A 21043-nucleotide genomic window follows, 5' to 3' on the forward strand; every position below is an offset into this window, starting at 1 on the left:
AAGTTCATTTTCCATCTGTTCTTTTTCTCTTGAAAGTTTATCACATCCACTGACTCAACACATCTGCTGTTCCTGTTTCTTTTCCTCCAGGGCAGTTTATCAGGAAGGTGACTGGATAACAGAGAAAGAGAAAGAATGTTTAGCTGCAAAGCTTGCTTTTATTTGAGTTCGTTTTGCTTCATATTTGGGAAGGCATTTATTTAAAATTGGTGTTCAGTATGCAATAACTGATGCACACATTCCAACACTGGCCATTTATTGATGGGCTATTCATCAAGGCCATAACTAAAAGGGACCATCACTGCAGAGCAGCTTTGCCCAATAGAACTTTCTGTGGTGATGGAAATATTCTATATCCGTGCTGAGCAATATGGAGCACTCGATATGTGCCTACTATGATTAACTCAATTATAATGTTATTTAAACTTAATTTACCAAATGTGGCTCCTGGTTATGCTATTGGATGGCGAGAATCATTTAAATTAGAAAAAATGCTCTATGCTTAGGAAATGAAAGTATTCAATTGCATTTTTTACTATTGCCACTTTTACGGTCTGAAATAGATTACAAAGTTTTACACTTTGTTTTTTGTTTGTTTATTTTAAGGTTTTAAGAATTGCAAACCTCTTCAGTGCCTAGGGAATGAAAGCGTCAACACATGATTAGCTGCTATTAACAGATTCTCCTCCTCTCCACCCAAGGTCTCCCCAGTTCATGCCTCCTGGTTAAGGTCACTGAAAAACTTTTCCCCGAAGATTGCCAGAGCTATAGCTCTGAACTTCACAGCTATTCTGGTTCTTCAGGAAGTTCAGAGTTAGGGGGTATCTCTCTTACTATGAATTCTGCTGTCTATTCTCTGACTTCCTCTATTTCCACGCTCAGCACCTCCTCAGTCAGGGCTGGGGCTTTTAAGCCTCACAGCAACTGCATATCGTATTTACGCATTTTAGAGGTGCACTTGGCTCAAAATGATGTATTGACTTTCTCCATGTCACCTAGCTAGGAAGCAGCAGCAGCAGCAGACCTGTGCTTCCTGTCTACACTGTGACTCTCAAGCTTGCATTTTTAACCACAAAGCAAATCATTATAGAAGAGGAAATTTACTTTTTTTTTGAGATGGAGTTTTACTCTTGTTGCCCAGGCTGGAGCAATGGCGTGATTTCCGCTCACTGCAAACTCTACCTCCCAGGTTCAGTGATTCTTTTGCCTCAGCCTCCCAAGTGGCTGGGATTGCAGGCATGAACCACCACACATGGCTACTTTTTGTGTTTTTAGTGGAGACAGCATTTCACCATGTTGCCTAGGCTGACTTCAAGTGATCTGCCTGCCTTGGCCTCCCAAAGTGCTGGGATTACAGGCGTGAGCCACCTCACCTGGCCCACATCCGACTACTTTTTGTATATTTAGTAGAGACAGGTTTTGCTATGTTGGCCAAGCTGGTCTCAAACTACTGACCTCAGGTAATACACCTGCCTCCGCCTCGCAAAATGCTGGAATTATAGGCATGAGCCATAGTGCACAGCCAGAAGAGGAAGAATTCTTTGAAATCAGTGCAGAGGGCAAACTAAAAGAAACTGGAATTTAGGAGACTATAAGGAAGAATTTTCTAATCATTCCAGCTGTTCACAATGAAACATTTCATTAGCAGTCTGCAAGCTGAGGCTTATTGCTCGTGGATCAGGAAAATAGTAGAAGGCATTCTCAAAAAAGTGGGAGCTCAGAAGTGGTAAATGAGCTCTGTGGGCCTTTCCAAATCAAATTTGTAAAATGTACTCTCTTCAGGACATTTCTTATTGTCAATTTCTTCTCATGTGACTTTTTTATTTTCAGTGCAATTCATAGAGACCATTCTCTTTCAGTGTAAAAACAGAATGCAACTTATTCATGACTGAAATTGGCATAAGCAGGGTGTCCTCAGCCTGTAAGTGAGCCTGTATAGGAACCTACATCATGTTTCACTGAGAAATAGAGTGGCTTGGATCATGGAAATTCAAAGATGGTTGCAAATAGTATTTTAAGCGCTTGGAAAACTTTATTTCATTTCATTAGATATTAATGATCAGTGGAAGAACACATAGGAGAGGAAGATAAAAACATCATTAGATTCCAAGCCCGGTGCCTTCAATAATTGAGTGTATACTATTACTATTTTAATATGACCCATAATATTGTGATGTTCCCCTTAATTATTTCTGATATGCTTTATATGTGCCTTTATTTTCCAGGTGTTAATTAACTTTTTTCAAAGAAATGTGTTTTCTGCTTTTAGAGAAAATGTGCTGAATATACTAACATTCAAGTTTTGATACTTGTTTGCATTTTTAAATGTGTGTCTTGTTTCTCTAATTAAAATGTAGATAGTATTGTACATATCACTGAGGATGACTTTATGGGAAACTATGGGACTAGAGAGCTTTTCTTCTCTCTTATAAGCCTTCAGGATTTGCTTTGGGAAAAAAGTATATCAATATATACTTTCATTCTGCTCATCCCACTTTCCTCCTCAACTACTCATTATACCACCTCCACCAACCCTCCCACTCTTCCCCTAAATCACATAATTTGTGCCAGTGATTGGAAGACATTTGCATACATAACCCGAGAGGCCCTAATATCTGCAAATGCTTCCATGGAGATAGTTGTAAATTATGATTATGGAGAGAGTTTTCATTCTTGAAATGATTAGCATATGAGATAAGCTTTAGAAAGGAAATGATACGTAAAGAGTAGCACAGATTGGGCTAGAAAGAACTTGAAGGATTGAATGATAGGGACAAGGGTGATCTGTGTTTCAGAAGATGAGGGAGACTAAGGAATTGTAATGTGGATATTTTAGGCTGGGAGTCTAGACAGAAGGTTCCACTTGAAATACAGGTCGTGAAGAAGGCTAGGAGATTTCTAGAGAAGGGAAAGAACACAGCAGAGAAGTGAAGTGAAGGGTATATTGGGGAACACCAAGCAGTTTCGTTTATAGTAGAGTTCAAGAAAAGGAAAAAGTGAAGGAAAGAAAGTTCAGGATGACACTGGGAAGATCCTTAAGTATCAGAATAAACAGTTTGTAATCAGCCTGTGTGGGGAAGGGGTTTGAGGCCCCTTCCTCTCAGGAGTTTGGTATTTTTCATTAACTCTCTCACATGTTTATGTACTGTCTCTTCCCTACAGGTAACATCTTTTGTCATATTTATTTTGATTTATAACATGAATGCTGAAAATTTCAGATTTGTTTAATATAGGGGTTTTTGGCTGTATATAAATCACTATGACTACATAGCTCCCTTTACATTTTAGGTACTGATATTTATTTCTGGTGCTAACGTTATGTAATAAATATGTAAAAAGTTTGCTTCATGCATTATACATATGTCAATGTGTATATGGTTTCTGTAAGTTGAGTTAGTTTAAGAGTACATTTGCTGGCCAGGCACGGTAGCTCATACCTATAATTCCAGCACTTTGGGAAGCCGAGGCGAGTGGGTCACCTGAGGTCAGGAGTTCGAGACAAGCCTGACCAACATGGAGAAACCCCATCTCTGCTAAAAACACAAAATTAGCCTGGCGTGGTGGCACATGCTTGGAATACCAGCTACTGGGGAAGCTGAGGCAGGAGAATTGCTTGAACCTGGGAGGCAGAGGTTGTGGTGAGCTGAGATCATGCCATCACACTCCAGCCTGGGCAACAACAGCGAGACTCCATCTCAAAAAAAAAAAAAAAAAAAANAAAAAAAAAAAAAAAAAAAAAAAAAAAAAAAAAAAAAAAAAAAAAAAAAAAAAAAAAAAAAAAAAAAAAAAAAAAAAAAAAAAAAAAAGAAAGAATACCTTTGCTTAAAGCAGGTAGAAAGAAGTCTTCTTTCTACATATTTCAAATTGAATAAATGATTAACATGTTGCCAAATCAGGTCTCACTTTTTCAAATCTGAATTTAGCCGTGAATTCGTTTCTTGGAACTGAAATACCCTCAGCAGTCCATCTGTCCCTGTTTCCTTCTCCTTTATCTTACAGATGAGGAAACCAGGGTCATCCAAAGTCACACAACCAGTTAACTGGCAATGTCAGGGCTAAAGCTGAGTTATCTGGTATCTTTCTACCATACACCTCTTCGTATCTGAAAGTGACTAACAAAAAGCAAAGCAAATGGTCAACACACGTTTACTATTTAAAAAGTTAATTTCATGGACCACATCAAAATGAACCAGTGAATTCTATAATTTAGATGCAGTGATTATACTTTTATTTGTTAACAGCATTACATTAATAGGCATGCAATATTTCTAGCAAATCAGTTATTGTTATTACAAGTGGTACCACCAAGTTCCCCTAACAAAAATCTGTGGCAGTATTGGGAACAAACAAGGACGCTTCACAATGGGAACATTTTTTATCCTCCATATGGGTACATTATTTTCATTTACAATTGCCTGTAACCGCCCCCCCCAAATTTCTAAGCTCCCCCCAACTGACTGAGTGAACTCCTCCACCAAGGGGATTCCAAAGAAACCTGAAAAACTAATTTAGACCATGATGGGAAGGGGAAGGTCAGACATGCCTCATTATACTTTCCTCTCTTGGGAGTTCAGGCACAATCAACCAGTATTAATATTAAAACAACAGATCTTAAGACTGACAAAACAGACTCTTCTTAATAAGATACCGAAATTCCAAACTGCCTCTAGTATGGCATCACAAGAAAGACAGGAGACCCTAAAAGAAATCAAAGCATTTTACCCTAAAATATATTTCTTTCACGTATTTTGAAATGGCCCTGCACAGCCATCTCTTGTGCGGAAAATATACATTCTATAGAGACTCCCCTTCCCTTTCCAGGTCTTTTCCTGATCCAAGAGAGATTTAACTAAGAGTCTGGCTCTTTTTACATGTGATAAGAGATACTGGCCCTCTATTCTCTCTGAAGCCTGTTACCTATGAGACTTCATCTACATAATAAGAACCTTGGTCTCCACCTTCTTTTAACCCGGACATAGTCCTTTCCGTTGATTCTAGGTCTTTAGATAACAACTTAACTCTTTCAACCAATTGCCAATCAGAGAAATCTTTGAATCCACCTGTGACCTGGAAGCCTTCCCCGTTTTGAGTTGTCCCATCTTCACCGACTAAGTGAAGTATACCTTGCATATACTGATTAACGTCCTTATGTCTCCCTAAAACCATTTAAACCCAAGCCGTAACCCAATCATCTTGGGCACAGGTTCTCAGGATCCCCTGGGGTTGTGTCATGGGTCATGGTCCTCACCTTGGGCTCAGACTAAACCTCTTCAAACATTTTACGGAGTTTGGCTTTGTTCGTCAACATGGGCCTCTAACAGTTGGTTACTGGACCATCCTAAGGAATCAAGGCCCTAGCACTCAAAGCCCCAAAAATAATCCTACATGATATTCACTGTGTATTCAATGTGGGTATAATTTCCAAGCTAACGCATAATTAACCCCACTAATTGTCACAACACACATCCTCTGTATTACTAGCACGCACACAGGGCTCTGCTGCTGGTGGCCTTGTGTCCTTACTTGTAATTCTGGAACCTTCTCTAGGATGGAGGCTGGTCTGATTTATCTCCATTACCCCAGGGCAGGCACGACACAAGGCCCACTGTAGAAAGAATGTCTGAATGTTCAGGCTTCTAAGTAACAGAAAAGCAGTTTGCCTGAAAAATGATTTTTTTTCTGGCTTCTCACCAATGTCAATTCACTTGGAAACCAAGGCAGTTTTCTCCCCTTAACTGAACTCTGGATTTCTTTTCCACTCAAGGGCCCTGACACCAAAGAAAGAAATGGAGCGTAAATCAGGCTACAGAGCGGCTGCTATTCACTCGGGAAGCCTTATTGTTTTCCGTCCTTTGTTCTCCTCTCGACTCATGGCAACCCCCAGGCCTCGCGACCCTCTGAAGCCCTGAGCCTGGAACGGTAGGAGAGGGGGGAACTGAAACGCCGCGGAACCAGAGGCGGAGGGAGCGGCGCGACGGAGGGAGGAGGAGCGACGGACCGGCAGGCCTAGCTCTGGGGCTGCGGCGGCTGAGGCGCGGGGATGGAGCCCCTGCGGGTGCTGGAGCTGTACAGCGGCGTGGGCGGCATGCACCACGCGTTGAGAGGTGAGAGCCCATCGAGCACCCCTCTTTCTATTGGCTCACGGGGGCTGGTGGGAGCACCGGCGCCGGGAAGGGGCGGAGCGGCGGGAAGCTGGGGGCGGACACTGTGGGGCGGCCTTCTGTTGTCCTGGAAACCGCTCCTGCGCGCCGCCACGTCCACCCCTCCGGGTGCTCACTCCCTTTTCCCGGCGCCGAGTCTGGCGGGAGTGGGGGGATGCGGCGCCTCCACAAGCCCAGTTGGGAGTCGGGATTTTCTAGGCAGTAAATCAAACTCAAAGGGTATCGGCAAAGTTAGGGGGAGGGGCGAGCCCCCCGCCTGGTGCCAACCCCGATTCTAAGTGTGCAGTCACCCGGCAGCCTGGAGGCTTGGTCCTTCTTCCTGGGGGACGTCCCAGCGGGGGAGGGAGCGAGCTGAGCAGGGCTCCCCTGGTGAGAGATAGATCTTGGAAGGGGTAATAGCAGCAATTCTAGGTAGAAGTTTGCGAATGCTAAGTAGGATGGTAGGGGAAGCTTGAAAAACTTGGACGTCTGATCCTTGGGAAGAAACGTGTCTTCTGTAGTTCTGCGTTTAGATGCCAGAGAACTGAGTTCCAGCTTGGTGGCAGTGTGACGTTGGACTCGTTTATGAACAGTGGTGAACCTGTTTCTTGGTTTTAAAAGAGAATGATTATTATAAGGATTAAAGATAAAAGCCTGCCAAGTGCTTGTTACTTGTATTGTGCCTGATACATGGTAGCCACTCCTACACAGTGTTATCACTATTACTTTAAAACGATATCACAAGATATTTTCAAAGCAAACTATTACTTTTTATGTACTTCTTTCATTTTGAGGTTTTTTATTTCTTTCGTGCTGAGTTGGAACTGAAAGGTTTACTTTCGGCGGTATTCACTCAAAATTATTTATTGAACTGCTGTGCCAGATTTGTGCCATGGGCTGGCACAAACAGTCTTAGAAGATGCATGTTTATTCTTAAATTACTAAGACAACCACAAAACTGAAACTTCCCTGCTTCCTTATTTAGGACCAAGGGTAACAAGAGACTAACTATAACATACAAACAATATTTCACGGGTTGAGGTTTTTTGACCAGGTTTATTGAGTTTCAGTTCTAGACTAGGTTAATGATCATTAAGTTTTTCATACTTATTTGCTGGCCTTCTGTCTTTATTTCTCATATTAAAACTTAACAGCTTCCAAACAAAACTCTAGTACTATTTACTCTCTGTTAATTCTCTAAAGTTGTGTAATGTCTGCGTTTTCCTATATCTTGAAACTCCTTAATGAATTGCTTGGTACTTTACCATAAGTTGTAATTCGGCCACTCCTTAAATGTCGAATATTTAGACACTTCTTCAGTTTTTTTCAAGTACAATGTGCTACAGTTACATACTTGAGCAAAATGGCGATTTTCTCTTTAAGCATGCTTCCTAACTGTTGGAATTAATTCATTCAACAGTAAAACTTAACTGTGTGCTAGTTACTAAGTGAAAAACTATGAAATTTTTTTTTTTTTTGAGACTGAGTTTCGCTCTTGTTGCCCAGGCTGGGGTGGAATGGTGGAATCTTGGCTCACCGTGATCTCTGCCTCTCGGGTTCAAGCGATTTTCCTGCCTCAGCCTCACAAGTAGCTGGATTACAGACGTCTGCCACCACTCCCGGCTAAATTTTTTGTATTTTTCCTAGAGATGGGGTTTCACCGTGTTGATCGGGCTGGTCCCCTGACCTCAGGTGATCCTACCTCCTTGGCCTCCCAAAGTGCTGGGATTACAGGCGTGAGCCACCACGCTCATCAAAACTGAGGATTTTTAAGACTTTTGAGAGATAGGATAGCAAATCGCTTTTCAGAGATTTTCGAGTGCCTTAACTACATATTCATCAGGATTATATATTACCAATGTTTAATCCTTGCTAATTTGCTAGGGGAAAATTGAGTAATTTTAGTGACTGTTTGGGATTAACAGATGAAAGAGTAAAGTATTTTCTCTCCTGTTAGCCAATGCAATGTGAATTTGTATACATTTTTTTACTGTCAGTGCTACTGTTGTGAATCTAAGCTACTATGATCTCTAATTTAAATTATGAACATAGCTTCCCAGCTCGTCTCCTTACTTCCATTCTGCCCACCTACTCCATCTGTTTTCCTTCTAGCAGGCAGAATGATCATTTGCACAGTAAACCAGATCATGTCACTTGGTTGCTTAAATGGTTTCCTTTGAGGTTGGAATCACGGTCCCATCTTCTTAACAGGCTTGAGTTCTGGCTTCTGTCTCCTTTTCAGTTGTATCTGCCACTCTTCCTTCACATCCCACTTCACATGAACGTCAACACCCAGTGCTGAAATTCTACTTAAACTAGTCCCTGAATTATTTCCTCAGCCTCTCTTGTCGAGGCTCACTGGTTTTATTTCTCTCTGCTCCTCAAACCCTCGAAGTTCTTCTACATTCTGGTCTTTGCTTTTGCTGTTGCCTCATCCAGAGTGCTCCTAACCGTGGACTTTTCACTCCAGCTTTGTTTCACATTTCATGTTTTAGTTCATACATTGGCTTTCCCTGGCTGACCCTGTGATCCAAAGAAACTTCCCTGCCTCCCTGTATCTCTCTGCTCTCTCATCTTCTGGGTTGAAGTCTGCATATGAGGAATATAGACTCTTAATCTTTTTGATGCAGGTATTTTCCCACACTTGTTTGTCTTCCAATTTGTTCACTTATTTGATGTACTAAAGTTTAAAATTTACCTGTAATAAAATGCATTTCTCCTTTCCAGATGGTTTTTAATTTAGTCATAAAAAACTAATAATGGCAGTTAACTTCAGTGTTTATTAGGGATCTTTTAAATTCAGGTCCTTTTTTTGTTTGTTTTGTTTTGTTTTGTTTTTTTAAAATGTAATCTTGCTGTCGCCCAGGTTGGAGTGCAGTGGCACGATCTCAGCTCACTGCAATCTCTGCCTCCTGGGTTCAAGCGACTCTCTGGCCTCAGCCTTCCGAGTAGTTGGGATTACAGGTGTGTGCCACCCAGCCTGGCTAACTTTTTTGTATTTTTAGTGGAGACGGAGTTTTACCGTGTTAACCAGGATGGTCTCATCTCCTGACCTCGTGATCCGCCTGTCTCGGCCTCCCAAAGTGTTGGGATTACAGGTGTGAGCCGCTGCGCCCAGCCTAAATTCAGGTCTTTTTTAAAGTATGTAATAAACTACTTAATGGTAGAATCAGTATTCTAACCTAGGTCTACCTATGTGACCTTTTAACCATGCTATGTTGCTGTTGTTCTGGTTAGATCTGCTAACTTCCTTGGATCTATACATTAAATAATATAACAAGCAGCACAAAAGGAATAATATTGAACTTGAGTTTTGACCGATTCCTAGATAAGGTTTATAATCAAATTTGTTTATTGTGTTAAAACATACACAACATAAAATGTATTGTTTTAACTATTTTTAAGTGTATAGTTCAGTGGCATTAAGTACATTCACGGTGCTGTGCAACCATCACCCTTGTTTGTTTCTAAAACTTTTTAATCATCTCAAACAGAGCTCTATGCCTCTTAAACAATAACTCCCTATTTCTTTCCCCCCAGTCTCTGGTAACCTTGATTCTACTTTGTTTTTATGAACTTGTCTACTTTGCATACCACCTATGAGTAGAATAATACAATATTTGTTCTTTTGTGTCTGGCTTATTTCACTTATTATAATTTTTTCAAAGTTCATTTATTTTGTAGCCTATATCAATATCACATTTCTTTTTTTGGTTGAGTAGTGTTCCATTGTATATCTATGCAATTTTGTGTATCTATTCATCTGTTGATAGACACTTGGTTTGTACCCTGTTGACCATTGTGAATAGTGCTACTTTAGGTATTGGTATATAATACAAGTATTGTTTGAGTCCTTACTTTTAAGTTTTGGGGTATAGATCTAGCAGTGGAATTGCTTGATCATATGATAATTCTGTTTAACTCTTGAGGAATCACCATACTGTTTTCCACAGCAGCGGCACAATTTTACATTGCATGAGCACTCCGTCTTCTCTGTCTCTATATTCTCCACCTGTTACTCCATTTTAACAAACAGTAGGCATTCCGATGCGTATATTATATCCCATTGTGGTTTTGATTTGCATTTTTTAAAATAACTAAAGATGTTAAACATCTTTTCTTTTTTGTTTCCTTTTGAGATGGAGTTTTGCTCTTGTTGCCCAGGCTGGAGTACAATGGCAAGATCTCAGCCCACTGCAACCTCCACCTCCTAGGTTCGAGCGATTCTCCTGCCTCAGCTTCCTGAGTAGCAGGGATTACAGATGCCCACCACCATGCTCAGCTAATTTTTTGTATTTTTAGTAGAGAAGGGGTTTCACCATGTTGGTCAGGCTGATCTTGAACCCCTGACCTCAGGTGATCCATCTGCCTTGGCCTTTCAAAGTGCTGGGACTACAGGCGTGCGCCACCGCAGTGGGCCATTGAGCATCTTTTCATGTGCCTGTTAGTTATTTGTATTTTCAGTACAGAGAAATACCTTTTCAAGTCCTTTGCCCATTTTGGAATTTTCTTTTTGTTGTTGTTGAGTTATAGGCTTTATATATTGTGGATCTTAATGTCTTATAGATATATGATTTGCAAATATTTTTTTCCCCACCTTACTGAATTTTAAGTTATAAAAAGTATATTTAATTTCTTTGGCAACATGATAGATTTGCCTCAAACCCAGTGAACATCTAAAAAATGTGTCAATAAAAGTTTTCATCCTTATCAGCATATTCAATATGCTGTTGCATTTTTATAGTTACTCCATAAATGCTTCTATGTTTTCTAAATTTCATTTAACTTTATTTTATATCTGTATGCCCATGGCATAACTGTAATGTCCTTTGTTGTTTCTCTCTGTCCTGTTCAGCCTCTAGCACAGTACCACACTCTCTGTAGATTACTTTTGAGGTTACTATTGAATTGAGAACAGTTCTGCTATCATTTTATCAAATGATGAAGGTTTATTTAGCCCAGATTCTTTTTTGTATTATATGTAGTTAGTTGCAACCCACAGAATCCACTCTAGCTAACATAATCGGGAAAAAATATTTAAAAACATTTGCAAACTCACAGAATCTCGAGGACACTCAACAAGCATGTTAGGTGAACAGCAGCACTGCCCACACTACACTGTGGGTGTTGCCACAGTGAAGCCTTATCCTGACATCACAGCTGATACCAACAGTGCCAAGGTCTGGAAGCCAGAAGTGCCATTACAGTTTTCCCCTGAGAGGTGGATGCCTCTGTACCTCCCTCACCAGAAAGATGGGTTTCCTCATTTGTTTCCTTACGTTACCACTTCTGAATTGAAGTCTCTCCTCACATTGCTTACTCTAAATTGAGGTCTTTTGATGTGGATGTAGTTGATTGGTAGGCACTACATCCCTCTGTCAGACAAGGGAAGTGGAGAAAGTGAGTTCTGGCTTCTATTTGGGAAAGAAAGGATACATACTGCGGTAAATTTTCAGACACGGGAAACATCGGCAAAGATTCTAGAGGGCCACAGCATAAAAATGTCTTTTAGATTTTTCAGTACATATTTAACCTACACAGAAACTACTTATGCACACTTTGATATTTATGCCTGCACAGTTTATAAAGTTTTGGCTAACAAGAATGTTCCAAGGGAAAATATCTTCTTTTAGAAAGCAGTGGAAGAAGTTGTGTCGTATGTTATATATCATTGGAGCCTGCAAGGTCACCTACAAATATATGCAAATAAGATTCTGTGTTTTTCTCACTTTAAAATGTAATAGCAGGAAGGGAGTAAAATGTGGCTTAAGGTGGTAAATAAAGGAAAGTTCTAGCTGGATGACTATTCTCTGTGTGGTCAAATATTGGAGTCAGCCTTAAAAGCAAAAATGCCTGTCTGCCAGATAGTTTCTAAAGCTCTTTCAAGGAGTTGGCTTTGAGTTTTACACCATAATACCTCATTTCATTTAGTAAGAATTACTCAGCCTTAATATTTTCTTTTAAAATGCTATGCCTCTCATTTGTCACATACTAATTATTCATTTTCTGAATCTCTTTTGTGTTTGTTCTTCAACGACTTATATGCCGACTTGGGAATCTACCAAACCACTTTGTAACTGGGTGTGTTTGTTACTGAATCAGGCAATTACATTATGATGAAGTGTATTTCTATGTAGCTATGAATGTCACCTAAGGATATTTTTGTAGCATCAGTTGTTAGTGGCTGGGATATGAACTGCTTGTTTTTTAATTTATACATATCTGTATTTGGAATTATAACATTTTCCTTTTTATGCATATTTCCTCATAGTTACTCTTATATAGCATTCAGATTTAAAGTGAAGCAATGTAAAAAGTTGTCCCATTAAAATATATTTATCATTTCTTCTTTGGTACCTGTGAAAGTTAGTAAACTTTAAATACAGAAAAAAAAATATGTAAGGTGAATTTTGAGTATTCAGTAAAAGAGAATCTGAACTTACCGTTAGACAGTTGAATCACTTATCTTTTCTTGTGATAAATAATGTGTGCTTACTTTACTGCAGAGTATTTTTGGGGGGTGGGTGTAAATTTGTTTTTTTTCTTTTTCAGCTTTTATAGTCAAGGGGTACACGTGCAAGTTTGTTACTTGTATATATTCTGTGATGCTGAGATGTGGGGTATGAATGATCCTATCCCCCAGGCACTGAGCATAGTACCCACAGTTAGTTTTTCAGCCTTTGCTGCCCCCTTCTCCCTCTAGTAGTCCCCAGTGTCTATGGTTGCCATCTTTTTGTCCATGAGTATCTAATGTTTAACTCCCACTTATTAGTGAGAGCATGAGATATTTGATTTTCTGTTGCTGTGTTAATTCACAGCAACAGAAGGATAATGGCCTCCAGATGTATCTATATTGCTGCAAAGGACATGATTTTGTTCTTTTTTATGGCTGCATAATATTCCATGCTATATGTGTGTGTGTATATATATGTGTGTGTGTGTGTGTGTATATATATATGTGTGTGTGTGTATATATGTATGTATATATATGCGCCACATTTTCTATATTCAGTCCACCATTGATAGGCACTTAGGTTGGTTCCATGTCTTTGCTATTGTGACTAGTGCTGCAATGAACATGTGAGTATATGTAGTGCTGCAGTGAAATGTGAGTATATGTGTCTTTTTGGTAGAATAATTTGCTTTCTTTTGCTATTTCAAGATACCACCTTTAGTCTTTATTAATTTGTCATATGTTTGCATATATAGAAAAGAATATATATGTGTATGTAAACACATGCACATGCACACACATACTTGTGACTAAATGCTTATTAAATGATTATTAACATACCAAAGTGATTAGGAACACTTTTTCTCATTTTGTTGACAGGCCTCTTCTTTTGAAAAGTATCTATTCATGTCCTTTGCCCAGTTTTTAAATGTAGTTGTTTGTTTTTTGCTTGTTTAGTTGTTTAAGTTTCTTTTAGATTCTGAATATTAGACCTTTGTGGGATGCATAGTTTGCAAACATTTTCTCCCATTTTGTGAGTTGCCTGTTTACTCTGTTGATAGTGCTTTTGCTGTGCCAGAGCTCTTTAGTTTAATTAGGTCCCACTTGTCAATTTTTGTTTTTGTTGCAATTGCTTTTGAAGACTTAGTCATAAGTTCTTTTCCAAGGCTGACGTTCAGAGTGGTGTTTCCTAGGTTTTCTTCTAGGATTCTTATTGTTTGAAGTCTTATGTCTAAGTCTTTAATCCATCTCGAGTTAATTTTTATATATGGTGAAAGGTAGGGGTCCAATTTCATTCTTCTGCATATGTCTAGTCAGCTATCCTAGCACCATTTATTAAATGGTGTCTACTTTGTTGAAGATCAGATGGCTGTGGGTGTGTGGCTTTGTTTCTGGGTTATCTATTCTGTTTCATTGGTCTAATGTGTCTGTTTTTGTACCAGTACCATGCCGTCTTGGTTACTGTAGACTTACAGTTTAAAGTCTAGTAATGTGATCCCTCTGGCCTTGTTCTTTTTACTTAGGATTGCTTTGGCTATTCAGGCTTTTTTATGGTTTCATGTGAATTTTAGAATTTTTCTTTTCCAATTCTGTGAAAACAAATGATGCTAATAGTTTGATAGGAGTAGCATTGAATCTGTAGATCGCTTCAGCCAATTACTACCATATTAACAATATTGATTTTTTTAATCCATAAGCATGGAAAGTTTCTCTATTTGTTTGTGTCCTATATGATGTCTTTTAGCAGTATTTTGTAGCTCTCCTTGTAGAGATCTTTCACCTCCTTGGTTAGATGTATTCCTAGGTATTTTATTTATTTATTTATTTATTTATTTGTCTCTGTTGTAATAGGATCACATTCTTGCGTTGACTCTTGGTTTGAATATTATTGGTGTATAGAAATGCCCCTAATTTTTGCACATTCATTAGTATCCTGAAACTTTGATTAAGTCATTTATCAGTTCCAGTAGACTTTTGGTAGAGTCTTTAAAGTTTTCTAGGTATAAAATTATATTGTCTGCAAAGAGAGATCATTTGATATCTTCTTTTCCTTTTTGGATGCCCCTTATTTCTTTCTGTTGCCAGATTGCTTTGGCTAGTACTTTCAGTACCACGTTGAATAGGAGTGGTGAGAATGGGCATCTTTGTCTTGTTTCAGTTCTCAAGGGGATGCTTCCATCATTTGCCCATTCAGTATACTGTTGGCTATGGGCTTGTCATAGATGCCTCTTATTATTTTCAGGTATGTTCCTCCAACTCTTACTTTCTTGAGGGGTTTTTATCATGAGGGAATGTTGGATTTTATTGAAAGCTTTTTCCACATCTTTTGAGAGGGTCATATGGATTTTGTTTACTCAGTGTTCCTTGATGTTCAAATGCATTTAGAAATTCTTCACACAACATCTTTCCTTGAGACTTTCTCAGGACACATGAAATGTATCAGAGGTGTTGAGAAGTAAAGAAGCTGTTTGGCTTAAAACAACGCTTCCCGTATGTATTTATATTTGGGCAAGGACCCTGCTGTTCCTGTCCCCAACCCTTTTGTTTTGCAGGGAAGGAGAGCGCACCTACGTTGTGAAAATAGTGTTCCTTAGTGCGTGTTTTGGGAAACGTCTGATGGGCAACAAAACCGCAGTGATGGAGCTGTCGGGGGAGATGCTGGAGTTGTGAAAGAGAAGAGGCGCCAGGGCCGTACATATTGGCCAATTATGTTCACAACTTGGACTAACTTTGAAATAAGCTTCTCTGTAATTTTTCTGTTAGGCAGGTATTGTTGTTCTTACTTTCTCTGTTTTCTCTTAGAATGCCCAAAGCTGAACGTCTGGTCTCTGTCCCCTTGCTGTTTTAACCTGCCTCACCCCAATAACAGGTAGCTCCATTCTTCCAGTTGTCCATACCTGAGCCTTGAAGTCATCTTGTTTCTTCTTTTTCACCCACAGCAGCCAATTCTATAGGCTCTACCTTCAGACTGTGTTTATAACTCTACCATTTCTCTCCATTTTCACCTTTATCAGCTGATCCATAATGTCTCTCCTGTCTTGTCAGACTTAATTTTTGTGCCACCCCAGATTTGCTTGGCTCCACCTGCCTCCTGGCCTGGGGCTGCTTGTTCAGTGTTGTACCCTGACTAATGCCACCTTGCCTCATCTGACACTGTCATAGGGTGAGCCGAGCTCTACCCTCATAATGATCATTGACACCTGTGCCTGGACTCAGGTGAAGCATCAGGCTGTGGACATACACTCTGTCTGCTCAGTAGCTGTCTGGAGGGGTCAGATCACAAAACCTGACTTGTGTGTGTAGGTAGGGGGGAGTTGGAGAGTCACACCTTGGGGAGACTTTAAAGCAGTAAGAGACAGGATGAGAAAGGAGCCAGCAGATACCTCCTTCTCCCTCCTCCCTGATGATGCTCCTTGCTCAAATGCCTGTGAGAAGGTGGGAAGTGCTATTTTAGACCCAGTAGTGTCTCTACTGCAGGGAATTTCATCATCTCCCACAACAGATACAGCCCTCCCCTGACAGCTCTGAGGTGTGGTCATCAAATCCCTCATGCCAGAGCTAGGTTCCTGAGAAATGAAAAAACATCTCATGTTTATGAATTGAAAGATAAAGATGTCAGCATTCCCCAAATTCATCTACAGACTCAATACAATACCTATCAAAATTTCAGCTCACTTCTTTGCAGAAATTAACAACCAGATCCTAAAATCACAAAAAACTCAAGAGACACAGAACAACCAAAACAATATTGAAAAAACAAAGTAAGAGGACTAACACTTCCCTAATTTCAAAACAAAGTAATAGTAATCATGATAGTGTGGTACCGGCATTAAGGATAGACATATAGATCAACAGAAGAGAATTGAGAATCCAGAAATAAACCCACACATTTACGGGCAACTGATTTTCAACAAGGGTGCCAACACAATTCAACTGAGGTATAAGAATAGTCTTTTCAACAAATGGCACTGGGACAATGGATAAAATAATGAAGTTGGACCTCTTACTTCACATCATATACAAAAGTCAACCAAAAATGGACCATAGACCTCTAAATGTAAGAACTAAAACTATAAAACTCTTAAAATACAGGAATAACTCTTCATGACCTTGAATTTGGCAATAATTTCTCAGATATGACACCAAAAGCATCGTTCCTGAGAAGCATCAACCGATGTGCTAATATACTCCCTCCTTCTCTGCCTCACTGCCCTCACTCTTGCCACTTTGGAGTTTTCCTTCCAGAAAAAGCATCTGCAGCTAAGCTTGGCATGAGCTGCTTTTCTGGGACCCTGAAGAAGGATTATTGCAGTAGCCTCTTTATTGATCTCCTTGCTTTTACTCTGGCATCAGAAGTTTGTTTACAGTAGAGTGGCCAGTGATCTTTAAAAATTATATCTGATAGGTTATTACTGTGATTAAAACTTCTGAGGAGCTTCTACCACTCAAAGCCAGAGTCCTGAATGGGTCCCCAGGCCTGCCTGATCTAGAACCCTTTTTCTCTGGGGCCACATCTCCTGTGGGTGTCCCCTTGCTCACTCTACTCCAGGCGTCCTAGCCTCTTGGTTCTTCTTCCTACACAACCAGCATGTTCCCATCTCTAGGCCTTTGCAGTGTCTCATCTTTCTGTCTAGAAAGTTCTTCTTCCTGCTCTCTGTCGGGCCCATCCCCTCATCTCCTCTGGGTTGCTGCTAAAGAGACATTCTGTAACCAGCGTACATGAACATAGAACCACTCCCTTCTCCCATGACATTTTGCCTTGTTTTTTAATTTTCTCCATAGTACTTTTTATTGTTAGGCATAATTTAAACTTGTTCATTTATTATCTGTCTCTCTCCTTGAGAATGTAGGCTCCATGATAGGGTAGACTTTGTCTGGAATATTCCTTAGATATATTTGTTGAATGAGTGAATGAACAAATGAGAAAATGAACTACAGTCATGCTTGCTGTGAAATATGTATATAGCTTGAAGTAGATATCATTCTGCTGTAAAAAGTTTAAACTTAAGTATTAAGTCTGAGTCATGAAGAGTTTTTGTAGGCATGGCTGTGTGTCGGATTTTAATAGATAACAGATATTTTTGGTAAAACTTTTTTGTTCTTTTTCTTTTTATTGAAAATATTTTAAATATTGTCAAAATAGTCAGATCGTTTGGGAATAAATTGGTCTGTACTCAACTGCAAAATTTAAATTATATGCTAACAGTGAACTAGGGTCAAAAAATTAAGTTTAAGGGTTTTTTTTTTTCCTCCTTTAGAAATATGAACTTTTTGTTGTTCAAAGTTGAAAAGAAGTTGATGTATGAGAGCAAATCTACGCATAATTATAGGATGATTATTTAATGGATAAATGAGGTCAAGGTTGCATGTACAGTTTGGTGTCCAGAACTTTTTTAGAATCTCTGTTGCTTTTTGCTTTCCCATGGAACATTATCAGCAATATTGGCAAAAAGTGGTATTCAAGAATAGTGCCAACCAGCTCTCATGTTATCTAAAAGCATAAAATTATATCTCATTTTTAGGGACAAGGTAAAGTATAGTTGGAATTTTAAAAATGACCATTACTTCTCTTGGACCAATGATTTCTTATACCCACTAATTATTTTTATTCTGAGACTTTAAATCACCACAAACCTTGCAAAACCCTTTTGTCTAAAGTAAAACAGCTCTATTAGAGAGCTGAACATTAATATTAAAAAGTTCTTGGGCATCCATTAGTGATTTTTGTTCAGACTCAATAATGAAGTTAATTGTCATCTAGTACTCAATGAATGAGACTTAAGAAACACATGCCAGAGTCTTAGCACACACGGGACCCCATAGCTTTTGGCATATGTCTTCATTAGAGTTGAATTTTTGTCCAAAAGAACCTATAATTCAAAGGATTTGTAGTTTAAAAATTCTAGTTTAATTTAAATCATGTTAGCATATGATTTTAAGTTCACTAGAATTTTTAAACTATGTTAAACTTTAATAGATTGCTAAGGTTTAGATGGTAATAAAGTACCAGAATAATTTCTCTGGTTCTTCAGAAGAGATGTTATTCTTGTGTCCTCAATTTATTTTTGTGATTATTGTTTGCTGAGTCAATTGTTAAAACTATATTATTTGAATATTCAAATTAAATTATGTTCTTTGTTGATTGTGACATAATCTCTAGTTTGTTCTCCATCCAGTGAGGCTTCTTTTCATTGATTTTGAACTGTCAGAATGTTGGTACCATGGTTTGAAGGAAAAGATGTGAATCTACCATTTTTATGCATTGTTTTGTGGCTTTGTAGATCAATATATGGTAAAGGCACTATATTGAAAATCCAAGGGTTTGTCGCTATGAAGACATCATCTTTTGCATTTCCTCCATGATTGTAAATTCAAAAGGCTTCTGATCCCATTATTTTAACTAGGAACAAAAACAAAATCCAAACATTTATACATGTACTCTTAAAGTAATGTTAGGCATAAATTCTTCTATATGAGATAATCATGTTACCCAAAAAATTACACTTCAAAAAGAGAGTAATGCCTTATAATTTAGTCTTCAGAAAGGAAATCTCTTCATGTTACTCAATTACTAAACTTTTCAAAAACAGCAAATCAATAAAGTACTGCTTGGATAAACTACATTAGCCTGAAGAAACTTAATACCAGTTCTAGGTGCTTATTGAGGTCACTCAGTGGAATTGGCCAAAAATCATACAAATGAACTTAAAGATCTAGAAGTAATTTTTAGGGGGACGAGCTCAATTACAAGTGTTGGATATTATTGTAAACAAGCCTTTGAAAATTACTTTACAAAGCAATATGATAGGTGGTTACTTTGTGGAAATAAAAAATAGCTACTGGGCATTTGTGGGGAGCATAAAATTTCCAGTGACATCATTATACATGAACTCAAAAAGGACTAGATCTCAAGTAACTTTCACTGAGGGGAAGTTGATGTGTCCTTGAACACCATTAAATGATTTAAAAAGTGACTCTGTTGATGATAATGACCCTGCTTTCAAAGATGCACATGAGAAAGTAGAATAAAATTGTTTCGTGAACTTTGAGTAGAAAATATAGACAATATTTCTAAATGAACATGCCAAGATGTGTTATTTAAAATATGTTGGAGTCTTCTCCTTGTGTGAAACTCTGTGGGAGCAGGGATTCATTGTTTTATCATCTCTGCCTGGAGCCAGAGCCAGCGTCAGTCACGCTCAATAAATATGTCTTGAATTCGTAAATGAACCTGGTTATAAACTCACAGAAAATACTTGCTGAGAATATTTTGCAGGGAATGAAGAAGCATTTGACAGGGTTGATAAAAGGTTTTCATAAGCATTGTCCAGTTTAGTAGTAAGGGGATAAGAAATGCTTTCTCTATTTTTTTTAGTTATTACCTATAATTATATCTTCATAAATTCATAACAGGTCCCAAAGATTACTTCAGGTGAATTCTTCAAGCAAATATTTATTGAATACAAGTGAGTCAGACCTATTAAATGGGATAAATACCCTTTTCCATTCTTATGTTAACACATAAGAGCTGGCCGGGCGCGGTGGCTCATGCCTATAATCCCAGCACTTTGGGAGGCCGAGGCGGGCAGATCACGAGGTCAAGAGATTAAGACCATCCTGGTCAACATGGTGAAACCCGGTCTCTGCTAAAAATACAAAAATCAGTTGGGCATGGTGGCGCGTGCCTGTAGTCCCAGCTACTCAGGAGGCTGAGGCAGGAGAATTGCTTGGACCCAGGAGGCGGAGGTTGCAATGAGCCAAGATTGCACCATAGCCACCAGCCTGGGTGACAAAAGCAAAACTCCATCTCAAAAAAACAAAAAAAAAGCACATAAGAGCTGTAATTCTTCGTGCCAGTTTTGAAAAAGTTCAAAAAACAGTTTGTTTTACTAATGTAGAACTTAATTTTAATTTAAAAATAAACTGAATATAAAAAATAAAATATGTTTAAATTATAAATTATACAATATGAAGTCATTTAACTATTTTGGCTACCTCGTTAAACATTTACATTATGAAAATGGCCAGAATCTAATTTTGGCTATTTTCGTGGGGACAATAGGGGATTGATATTTATTCTACTTGTATATTTGGGCATGGGCAGTGGGTATGTGTGTAATGTATTTATGTTCAGACATAGAAAAAGGTCAGAAAGATGTACAGTGGACTGTTCTCAGTACCCAAAATTGTATTCACTGCTCTGCCTCCCTATATGGTGGATACTCAACAAATATTTGTTGAATTAATGAATAAGTTATAGTACATGAACATTTTAAAGGTAGTTGATGATATTGTCAAATTATTTTTTTAGAAGGACATACTAGTTTATATTCAGTAATGCCTCTGTGGCCATAAATATGTCAATATAATATTTTAATCTATATAATTTACTAGGTGAAATTGTTATAATTTTTGATTACTAGTGAAGTTGAATATTTAAAAATTATTA

The 21043-nt window shown here is 38.6% G+C and overlaps 1 protein-coding gene across 7 annotated transcripts in view; it reads left to right on the plus strand.

Moving 5' to 3' along the window:
- TRDMT1 (tRNA aspartic acid methyltransferase 1) overlaps nucleotides 1-21043 on the plus strand; it is a 74603-nt gene that overhangs the window by 9762 nt on the left and 43798 nt on the right. For all 7 annotated transcript variants that reach the window (XR_005200468.1, XM_037739005.1, XM_037739007.1 and 4 more), the window contains one exon: nucleotides 5765-6104. Coding sequence is in view for 5 of the 7 variants with exons in the window: in XM_037739005.1 (XP_037594933.1) it covers nucleotides 6041-6104 (64 nt within the window). In the remaining 2 variants the exon portion in view is untranslated. The remainder of the gene's footprint in view (nucleotides 1-5764; nucleotides 6105-21043) is intronic.

This window comes from Cebus imitator, unplaced genomic scaffold (genome assembly GCF_001604975.1).
Source record: "Cebus imitator isolate Cc_AM_T3 unplaced genomic scaffold, Cebus_imitator-1.0 Scaffold61, whole genome shotgun sequence".
NCBI lineage: Eukaryota > Metazoa > Chordata > Mammalia > Primates > Cebidae > Cebus > Cebus imitator.